General features: G+C 37.2%; 2 protein-coding genes across 2 annotated transcripts; both read right to left on the reverse strand.

Annotated features, from left to right (window-relative positions):
• Positions 1-3,870: 3,870 nt before the first annotated feature.
• Positions 3,871-4,854, reverse strand: OR51T1 (olfactory receptor family 51 subfamily T member 1). Its single transcript, XM_012786438.2, has one exon. The coding sequence runs from the start codon at positions 4,852-4,854 to the stop codon at positions 3,871-3,873; it is 984 nt and encodes a 327-aa protein (XP_012641892.1).
• A 4,918-nt stretch (positions 4,855-9,772) lies between these two features.
• On the reverse strand, positions 9,773-10,726 carry LOC105883375 (olfactory receptor 51H1-like). The gene has a single exon (XM_012786439.1). The coding sequence runs from the start codon at positions 10,724-10,726 to the stop codon at positions 9,773-9,775; it is 954 nt and encodes a 317-aa protein (XP_012641893.1).
• Between the last annotated feature and the right edge of the window lie 1,381 nt (positions 10,727-12,107).

Below are 12,107 nucleotides of genomic sequence, written 5' to 3' on the forward strand. Positions count from 1 at the left end.
ACAATAAATCTAAACTCATACAGTATGATTCCAGAGCCTACAACTTTAGCCACTATACTAGACTCCCAGCAGATATTTTGCCTCCCTCTAAATTTAATCATATACATTTCCAGGAATCTAAGAACATAATCAGAAGACAAAATATATATTTATAAAAATATATATCAATGGTTACTGAAATGTTAATAAGAAATAACAACGTAATCCATGATGTACAAATATGATTAAATATTATTCACCAATGCACCACAGGATCAACAACTAAGTGGTATTTGCTAAACCCTATGTTAGGAGTTAAGGATTAAAAGAAAGATAAGCCATAGGCCTACTATCAAGGAGCTTACAGTCTGGTGGTGAGGAGATATAAATAAATAACTAGATATGCTGAGTAAAGTATGGTAAGTTCAATTACATAACTAAGAAAGCATACATAAAAGAACGGCAATGTGCCTAAGTGGAGAATGAAAGGAAAGCTTCCTAGAAGTGAATGAAGTCTAATATAAAATTTTACAATTTAATAGAGAATAATGAATAAAATCAAGCAAACAAGTAAGATATACACGGGTATAAACTATTTATTTCAGTTGATGAATATATACATGTGCGTACATGTGTTAGCTTTTTAAAAAAAGATTAGGCATTATACATTCATGAGTTCCTTAACACTGGGATTCCTTTTGAGAAATACATCATTGTGGGAACATCATATAGTGTTATGCAAACCTGGATTGTATAGCCTATTGCTCCGAGGCTACAAAACTGTACAGCATGTTACTGTATTAAATGCTGTAGGCAATTGTAACACAATGGTAAGTATTTGTGTCTGTAAACATATCTAAACATAGAAAAGGTACAATCAAATACTAGAATTATAATCTTATGGGACTGTAGTCATATTTGTAGTCTGTCATTGACTGAAACGTCATTTTGGAGTACATGACTGTATCATGTAATCTCTCAGTATGGTTGTGAATAATTTATTGTATTTTTAATGTTTTTAATAATTTTCTATATTTCTTAATATATTCACAAATTTAATTATATATAATATTTATGACAATTATAATCAGAAGAAAGCTCCAAATATATTAAATACATTGCTTAAACTAACAACAAAACACAAATTCATATCCTATTAACTGATAAAAATGTTTCTGGTGTTGAGTAAGCAGGTTGCATTTTGAGTCAGGTATGAAAAGTACATTTGAAGTAGTAAAAGATTAACACACATGGAAGCCTGCCCTAGGTATTGACTGAAATAAAACTGAAAGAATTATTGTGCATTTTCACAATTTTACATCTAAAACATTTAAAATTTAGAATTTTTAATACATTTAAAAGGCCATATGGCCTTCGAGGCAATATTTCTGAATTGAAATATATGAATAAATAATAACCCATATATATGTTCATATCTTTTCCTGTTAGGTTTTTCAGTCAATAATTTTTGGCACCCATGTTAAGATAATGAAAAAAAAAACAGCTATTGTTTTTCAAATGTTTTAAAATTTCTGAATTGTGAATAGAGAATTGTAGATCTACCAAGAAAAACCTTAGAAAAGTCTTCAAAAGAAGAAAAAAAATGAATAAATAATAAACATTTGGCAGGTAAAAAAAAAAAAAAGAAGCAATTATAAGAGCAGAGACATCTGAAAGAGCTATCTAATGTAGAAGAGTCTGGATGGTGAGATTAGGGTATGATCTGAGTCGTCTACTCTGCCACACGTTCACTCCAGGGTCAGAGCCTCTGCCACAGTGTGACACTGTCTAAGGAAAATGGTCTCTTGTTTCCCAGCTCATAGGTGTTCATTGCCACTGTCCCTTTCAGCTGCTATACAAACCCTCTCCATCTCTAGGCACACTGATGTCTGGGCTCAATAACATGAATGTTAAAAAATATTGTTTGGCATTTTATATCATTTCCTGAAGTCCTCAGATTCCTGAAGTCACCAAGTGACTTCGCCTAGTACACGCTCAACTCTGTGACAGTTTTATCTGCCCAACCCCAATCCTGGTATTCTTACTTAAACCTACAAAGTCCTTATAAATAATCCTTAAGGTTGTGGTTTTACTCTGGGTTTACTAACCTGCTGTCTGTCTTAAAAGAATTCTCCTGCCCTTAATTCTTAGTACGGAACAAATGTATAGAAACTAGATATATCTTGAGATTCTTGTACTTTTGCATAATAGCTGTATTTTTTTTTCCTTTTGATGAGGGTACAACCAAAAAGATATTTATTTGGCAGCAATAAGAGAATGAAATATTGAAAAGTAAAATACTTAACTGTAGTACAATTGGAAAACAGAGCTGCCCTCAGAGTGCACAAAGCCAAGAGACATTTTTGCTGTAATGCTGAGTTTAGAGCCTGAAAATTTGAATTTTATTTCCAGTTACACTACTTTATAGGATGGTCGTGCACTTTCTTTTTTCCACTTAATTTAATAGCTTCTGCCATGCAATCTTGTGTGATCTAAATCACCTGAATATGCTGCATAAAAACAAAATCATATAAATAATTTTAATTATAAATAATATGTGAATATTATTGTTAATGATTAAAGCAAAGGGCATTGGGATTTGAGCACAGCAGAGTCACAAAGTTGTCAGTGCTTGAGCTGAACAATGCAGCTTGTTTACACTGAGGTAAACAAATCAAAGACTGGTATGGGTATTACCTGTCTACCAAAGAGTAGAAAGGTGACATGGGGTAGGAGACAGGTGGGTCAAATCAGGACCCACCAATTCTTGGTCCACTGTGCTCAGACGTGAATTATCCTGGGTGGAACTAAATTGTCGAAACTCTGTTTGAAAGAAAACTTTGGAGAATTCTTGCAACTCCAAGCAACCCTGCGCTTAAAGTTATTTCTTCACAAAACAAATATTGTTAATAAAAGTAATCCAAAGATGTCTTACTTGAAAGCATCAAAGTTACTCTGCAATTCTACAGTGACAAGTACACCATAAGGTTGAGGGAGCTAATAGCTGTTCTGTAGAGAATTAACAACCCAAGAAACAAGGACAAATAAAAAAGAAGCTGCAGGCGTGAGATGTGAGAAAGAGCCAGCACTGAAGAGTGGCTATGAAATCAGAATTTGGTGGGGGGAGGGAGACCTGCAGCCTTGGGGACCTGTGGCCTTCTGGATCCTTGAGTGCAGCCTTTAACTGACTCTAAATTTTATAGAACAAATTTAATAATAATTGACTTAATGTGTAATTTTATATATTGGACCGATTGGAGGTATAAAAAGTAGCAATTAGAACTGAAAAAAATAACTTTTTCACTAGAAAAAAAAGGATTAAAGAAAAGAGAGAACAGAGAGTGCATCTGCAAGGATATAGCACTCTCCAGAAGTGACTCTAGGAACTGAAACCAATGTGTAAGATTTTTCTGAATATTTTAATTGCGAATTTCTAAGTGTATGCCTTTATACACACATGTAAATTTCCCTCTTGCCAGCTCAAGGAACAATCTCCATCGCCCTGTGGGAAATTTGACCTCAGGAGGACAAAATTTTTCTTTAGCTGAACCCAAAATTAAAATTGTCATTTTTTTTTCTGGTCTAAAAAGTCCTGTTTTAAAGCAGATAATTGAATTATTCTGCTAAATTAAAATGATTTTTATTATGCTTTTATCATGTGGAAGAGTCTATGACATTGTTTTAAATGTTCGAGAGGCATAGACACAATTGATTCAGTTTTTAATTGTATTAAAAATAAAAATACTTTGATAAGCTCAGGAAAAAATTACTTTCTTCTTATCACTCCTATAATTCAGTTGAATGGCTTCAGGATCAAAATGCCTGTGGATGACACTGGTCCGATTCTATTTCCTACCTACACATTATTTATGTCCCAACAGCTTTCTCCCTTCAATCCCTCCTTCCTCTAAGACCCCTCACATGACGGCCCTGGGAACACTTGGATCGGAGCAACTGGAACATAGCCTGGCGGATGGTCTTGGTCTTCAAGCTGTAAATGATAGGGTTCAAGACAGGTGGTAGGAGCAGATAAATATTGGCCAAAGTGCTACAGAGCACCCTGGGGGTGGAGCGGAAGAGACGGTGTGCCAAAGACAGGCTGAGCATTGGCATGTAGAAAACAGTGACAGCACAAATGTGACAGACACAAGTGCTGAGAGCTTTTTGTTGTTGCTTTGGGGTCACAGTGTTCAGAACAGTACGGAGAATCAGGACATAGGAGAAGAGAATGAACAGTAAGTCAGTGGCATTCATGTAGAACAGAAGAAACATGCCACAAAAACTGCTGAACCAGGAGTTGGAACGTGTGTATTTGATCACATCTGGGTGGTAACAGAATGGATGGGAAAGCTCTTGACCCCCATAGAAAGACAGAGTCTGTATGGCTACAACTACAGGACTTGAGAAAAGTACCTGTCGTATGCAGACAACCAGCACAATTACCAGGACCATCATGTCTGTGAGGACAGTCGCATACTTCAGTGGGTTACAGATAGCCATGAAGCGATCAAAGGCCATGGCTACCAGCACTGAAGACTCCAGGCAGGAGAAGGCATGCAGGAAGAACATTTGAATGAGGCAAGCTTTGAAGCTGATCTCCTGGGCATGAAACCAAAGGACACCGAGCACAGTGGGAAGGGTTGTGATGGTCAGACATAGATCAACAACTGAGAGCATGGAGAGGAAGTAGTACATGGGTTTGTGGAGATTCTGATCAATAATTGTGATGAGAAAGATCATGCTATTTCCCAAGAGGGCAATGATGTAGAGACAGCAGACAGGAATGGAGATCCAGACATGAGCACGTTCTAGCCCAGGGAACGCAGTAAGGAGAAAGTTTGAGGAGGAGGATGTGGTGTTATTGAAAATTAGCATGGTGGGTTGAGGACACACCCTGAAAAGAAAAATAAGAAGAAGAATATCTGTTAGAATGATCCCTTTTTCTTAAGTCCTAACTCTTTCGTAAACCCTTCTCAAATTACACAGTCATTTCTCTTTATTCAAAACCCCCAGTCTAATTACTGTACCTATCACATAATTCTACAGCTTCCTGGATTTTTCCTGTTAGAACCTGGCCCCATTCTCCTGCCTCTACTCTCTCTTGATTACAAACATCAGTCTCCCTAGACTCATCTCCATGCTATTGCTCAGACTAGCCCTGGGTTGAAGTAGAAAATGCTTACATGCTTAGGTCACACACATGTACACATATTAATACTAACAAAACAACAAAAGCCACAATTACAACCTGATGAGTCTTTGTATTAAATCTCCAAGTTTTATAAGTTGCTCCATAACTAACCGAGAAGCACATACAAATCAGTCTGGGTACCTATGATGACATATTCTTTTCCCCACTAGAATACTGACTCTTTCGAAAAACAACACATATGCTGTCCATCTTTATATTTTATCTAGAGACAAACATAATGATTGGCACATGGCAACTCAAATATTCTACATCAATACATTGATAAATGGTAGATGTGGTAGATGATAGAGAAATGGATAAAGAATACATGAATGAAGGTTGAGCCTGGAAGTATTGAAAGAAAAACCCAGGGAAAATTACTTCCCTAGACCCCATAAAAATAGGGATCATCCTCTCTCCCTAACTGGAAGAGGAAGGAGGGTAGAATAAGAGAAAAATAAAATAATTAAGATTCTTTGTGTAAGAAATACATTTGGCTAGCCACTTCATATATCATTTCATATAATCCCAGGGAAAATTCAAAGTAGATATTTTTCTCCTGTTTTAAAGAAAGAAAATGAACCCAGGAAGGTAAATAATATATCCAAGGTAAAATAGATATAAATTCAAAATTCAAAACCAGATTGACTGACTTCAAAGTCCATTATTTTTTATTACACTTCTGACTATCAGAGAGACAGGCTAATGAGACAGTATGGATAGTTGGACATTGTAATTTCCTTCTTTTGAAATATAAATTTTTAAATCACCTATTGTATATCTATGAGATACAGAGGAGGGATAGAGATGAGAAATAAGTAAAATAGAGAACTGTGTCCTCATGACTCATTGAAAGAAGAATGTTTATGGAGTTCAATGTGTTTACAAATATGTGTCAATGTCTGCATGTGTGTGTATTGTGTGTGTCTCCGTGTGCTGATTTATGTAGAGGGGAGTTTTGGTGTGGAAGAGTAAATGAGACAGAAGATGCCCACAAAGCAGATACTATTTATCTTCTGTTCTTTGAATGATATTTCACAAAGACCAAAAAAGTGACATGGGATAATGTGAGGGGGGTAGGAGGATAAGATACAGTGGCTCATCTTGCTACTGAAGAAATTTTTCTTGGAGAATAGAAGAAGCAGAAGCAAAGAGCTTTCTCTCTCTGAGCTCATACACTTTGAAGCCAGGCATAGGTCAAAGTTTAGTGCCTAAGTTCAGCAAGGTTTCTTCTGCATTGCCCACTAACCAGAGGAATAGGCTAGTGCTTTCTATCCTCAAGTACAAGTCTCCATGTGACCATCCAGGCATAAGGTAACATCTGCCCATTCATATACAAAAAGACCAGGTGAGATGACATAGATAACATCCAACTCAATGAAGTAGTGATCCAAAGGTCACCATAACTGTTTATTTGGCATCAATAATGATATATACTCATCCTTTTCATTACCAACCCCTAACTTCTGTTTATTTCTCAGCACTGAATTCTGTTTTCTCCCATGATTCAGAACCTGCCCTGACAGATCCAGGACATGTTAAAATGAAACTATCCTCCACTTATAAATCTTTGCACCACTTAATTTTTGGACCTTTCATTTGATTCTCAATAACGATGCACAGCTGAGATTGGTAATTTATATGCGTAAATATCATCCTTTTCTGCCAGGAGTGTGAGTTCCTTGAAAGTTTAGGTGTGCATGTTTTTCATCTCTCAATACTAGCTACTAAAGCAGGATCTACAACAGTAGAAAGCTCCATTTAATTAATTATGTTGATTGATTCCTGAGTAATTATGGCCAGAGAAAAAGAATTCTGAGCACTATCTCCTTTTGTCTTTCTCCCTTATTTTCCCTCCTGTACTTTGCTTCCTACTTCAATTTCTTCAAGTATCATTACATCTCTCCATTTCTTTATCACCACTTGTAGCTTCCATAAATCCATTGCATCGTTTTCCTCCCATCCTTTTCCTACCATTCCTCATTCTTTAATTCCTTCCCTTTGGTCTCTTCCCATATATTCACTCATCTTACCTGGTCACGTCAGTGGGAAACACGACCAACTTCTCTTCAGCCCTATCCCAGAGCAGGAACTAAACCAGCTCCCAAGGGTGGGGGCTTTATAGGTAGCCTAATAGAGTTCCCAGGCAACAGGGCACTTTTCCTTGATTGGTAAGTGTACTGATTAGAGTAAGAGTGATGGGACCCATATTCACATGTTCCTCTACAGCAGCCAAGACACATCTCCCAGACACATCTTCAAACCACGCTCCCAGGCCCAAGCAAACCCCATCTATCAGTGGCTAGGAGCATAGCCCTGGCCCTGGGGGCTGACAGTAATGGGCATCTGCGCAAACTACCTTCCTGGGTCAGATAACTGCAACCATTCCTCTTCCCCCAGCCTTAGGCTATAGATATTCAGCCACAGAGGCTCCCTGAATGTCAGAGCTGGATCAGGAGAGGGCAGAAAGAGTCATCCCTCTGCTTGCCATATGTTCTCTTTCTAACAGCTCTCATTATCCCCCTGGCCATTCCCATTATCTCCCTGGCCTCTTCTGACACAGAAGCACCCCTTAAAAGAAGCCTTCATATTTGAGTCATGTCTGCAGCCCACCTACCTTCTAAGCATAAGTCACCTAACATTTGACGAACACATAATATATGATAGAAACTGCACTATACCCTTTAAATACATTGTCTTATTTATTCATGCTCTATAAGTTAAGTATTATTATCCATTATTTCACAGCTGAGGAAAGTGAAATTCAGAGAGGTTTTGAATAACTTTACCCATCTAAAAGTTAGCAAGTTATAGAGTTGGTATGCAAGACTATATCTATCTTACTTCAAAGCTCTTGATCTTAACCAATATGTCATACTACCTTCTACAGTCAACTCTTTCCATTCATATCTTCAGGAAATATGGTTTAATTACATGGTCATCAATCTATCTATATTATGGATTGTTTGATTCCCAACTGCATGCGCACACCTGATTTAAGCCTCATTTTGACTAGAATCCAACTTTTCAGAGTATGTAGTAAATATGAATCAATCATCCTGCTCATGTTTAAAGTTCTCTTGCTTTTTATACTCTTGAAACATTTTCCCATCTATGTACTCACTATATCCATATGGGGCACACTGAGCAAAAGTGCTTATCTCAATGAGTATCTGGAAACCTTGAGTAACTCCATGAATTTACATATTAAGTAGTGCTCAAATTCATACGTAAACATCACTGCTTTCCCCTGGTTTCCGAGAGTTAAAATGAGTGACTCTGAAAATTTCAAATGAGATTTATGAATACTAAATGAGAACATAAAGGATAGGAAGCATGAAATCAATATTAATAAAGTACAGTTTTCATTCATTCAAAAATATATATTGAGTCTCTACCATATGTTCTAAACTATGTTAAATATGTGGGATACAATGAAGTGGAATGAAAGTGTCCCTGTTCTTAGGGATCATATAGAATAGCAGGGAAGATATTTGTTAGATAATCGCAGTACAATGTGAGAAACTGTGACATATTAAAAGGAAGATCAGAAAAGCCCTCTGGACAGAAGTGAGGTTGAAATGGGGATCTAAAACACACAAAGAATTTCTAATTTTTCCAACTCTCTGAATACACCATGCTCTCATATTTTGCACATGATATTTTTAAATATTTTTCTTTCTTGTTTTCAACCACTCACACATGCTCACCTCATATTTATAAAATCTATAACTAAACATAAAAATAAAGGCAAAATAAAATAAATGTCTTATGTTCTGCACCAAATACCTGAGTGACTATAATGGAGCAAGAACAATCTGGAAATATTTTTCATAAAACTTATTAAACAATGGCATACAATGGAAAACTACTCCACAATAAAAAAGAATAAACCACCAATACATGCAACAATATGAGTGAATCTCAATGCATTATATTAAGAAGCCATCCAGACACAGAGGACTATATATTACTATTGCAAGGTTCCATTTTCATGACACTTCTGAAAAAGATTACAAGGAAGGAGAACCACTAAGTGTTTGTGAGAGGCTGTGTATGAATAGACCAATTCACTACAAATGAACACCATTAACAAATTCGGAGGAGTGATAAAATTGTTCTATATTTTGGTTTCAATGGTGGTTACATGACTTTATGTATTTCTCAAAATTTATAGAACTATATACCAAAATGAGTGAATGTTATTGTGTATAAATGTTTAAAAACTTGTTATATACCATTTTGAAATATAAAAGTTCATATTTTTATCAAGCTGCAATAAATTATTGCTTTCATTGAAACCATTACGCAATGTCATCTCAAACCAATTGTATTTCTACTGTTCAATGCAGTAGCTAATAGCCACATATGACTATGGAAATTTGCATTTAAATTAACTAAAATTAAATAAATTTAAAATTTAGCTCCTCACTTGTACTAGCAATGTTTGAAGTGCTGAATAGCCATGTGTGGCTACCGGTTACTGTACTACACAGCAGAGATATGGAATATTTCCATTTCTGCAGGAATTTCTATAGAACAGTGCTGCATTTGATACTCTTCTCTGAGCTGATTACATTTGCACTGAAAGAGTAGATGCTGTTAAGGGCCAACCCTGCCCCGACAGAACACCTGGATGATGCGCCGCCGGATCTGCTTGGTCCTAACGCTGTACACAATGGGATTGAGCACAGGAGGGAGCAGCAGGTAGACGTTGGCCATGAATGTGTGTATTAGTGGTGACAGATGCTTCCCATAGCGATGAACCAGGGTCATGCCAATGAGAGGCACATAGAAAAGCAGCACTGCACAGATATGAGAGAGACAGGTGTGGATAGCCTTGAGCCTCTCTTCCTGGGAAGCTATGCCCAATACTGCCTGGAGGATTAGAATATAAGACACCAAGAGGATTAAGGCATCTAATACAATGGTGAAGATCACAGCCAGCAGGCCATAGAGGTTATTGACACGTGTGTCAGCACAGGCAAGCCTCATGGCATCCTGATGGAGGCAGTATGCATGGGAGAGGACATTGGAGTTGCAGAAAGGTAGCCTTTTGATGAGGAAAGGCACAGGGAGCACAGCCCACACGCTCCGCAACAGGACTGCTGCTCCAATTTTGCCAATGACACCATGAGTAAGAATGGTGGCATAGTGCAAAGGAAAGCGGATGGCCACAAAGCGATCAAAGGCCATGGCCACCAGAACACCTGATTCCACTACCCCAAAGGTGTGGATGAAGAACATCTGGGTGATACAGGCATTAAAAGTTACTGAACGCCAGCTGAACCAGTGAACACTGACCATGGTGGGCATGGAAGATAGTGAAAGGCTAAGGTCAGTAGCAGCTAACATGGCCAGAAAATAATACATGGGCTCGTGGAGACTTCGCTCAACTTTGATCACAGCAAGGATGGTGACATTGCCCAGGAATGTGGTGCTGTACAGAAGACAAAGGGGCAAGGCCATCCACAAGTCCTTCTCTGGCATTCCTGGAATCCCAGTCAGGGTGAAGAAGGTCTGGTGGTTATCAGCAGTTTGGTTGAACAGTGACATAGTGGAACAGTGGTTGACTAGACAAAAAGAGAAGAGCTCATTAAGTCAAACATCCTTCAATGGAATCAGTGACAATAAGTATTTAGATGATACTTATTGTATGTGATAATAAGTAGCCAGAAGAGAGAATAATTAAACTATTATTCTAACACATCCATGTTCACAGCTTGATACATAGACTAATTGATATGCCCCATGATGCAAGAATTCTGTTACTGATCATAGAATGCTAAAATACTTATGAGAAAGGAAAAAAAAAAAAAAAACCACACAAAAAAACTTCAATTAGCATTTGCCCCCAAGAAGGATATAAATCATTTGAAAACATCAAGGAGTTGGCTATCTTTCAGACTGCAATAATAAGGAAAAATTTGGCATTGTGCAGACTGTTACATAATAAATACATGTTACTTTAAGCCACTAAGTTTGTGGTAATTCCTTATAGCAGTAGTAGTAGATGAATATCTGGGAACCAAAGTAGAGTTGCTTTAGTACCTTTTCTGGAACATTCCAAGTCTTCCTATTACTGGTCTCAATTACTCAGTACCTGTCAAAAAGACAATTTTTTTTTATTGCAATTAGATTTCTTTGTCCTAAGGTACATCTGGAAAGAGTTTCTGAGATTGATTTTTCTCTTCCTTAGGGATTAGAATAACCTCTTAATATTGCAAGTTTTGCAGTTAACAGCTGGTTCAGCTAGGTGAAATTCATTCATAAAGAGTTTCCAAAAAGAGAGATTCAAGCATTGTTCAGATTAGTAAAGTCAGCACCTGTAGTGTTGAAAACTCATCTGGACTTCTTTCTCCGTCCCTCCATAGAGACCCTCATTCTCTTTATTCCATGCTACTATACGGCTGCTCTAATAAGCTCCATCTTGAGTTGGCAACAACTACATTTCTCACTATAGCTCTAAGTAAGGCCTGTGTAGATCTATGGGCTATTCTAGACATTCATCCCCATTGCTTACAGTGACAAAGATCAAAATTAAAATCTTAGTACCACACAATCTATTCTCTTCCATTTCAATTTTGTGCTATTGTCTTTAAGAATATATATTCAAATGTGCATCTAAGACAATCACCTTTTTAGGTCAGTCTAGCCACAGCTGACAGAGGGTTCAGTATTAAAAGAAAGAGCAGTGCCGTAGTGGCGCTTAACCTTGTTTTTATCATGACCCTTCAGAAAACCTCATAAAAGGTCTACCAGGTAAGAATGTGCACAGACACACACACACAAATACACACACACAAAAAATTTTGCACAAATATTAAGTGAATTTACATTTTGTTGAAAACCATCATGGACCCAAGTTAAGAACTCAGACTTAAAGGATTAAAAAAAAAAACATGAAATAGGAACCTGGATCACAGAAAGGAAAAAA

Source organism: Microcebus murinus, chromosome 4, assembly GCF_040939455.1.
Source record: "Microcebus murinus isolate Inina chromosome 4, M.murinus_Inina_mat1.0, whole genome shotgun sequence".
Lineage (NCBI taxonomy): Eukaryota > Metazoa > Chordata > Mammalia > Primates > Cheirogaleidae > Microcebus > Microcebus murinus.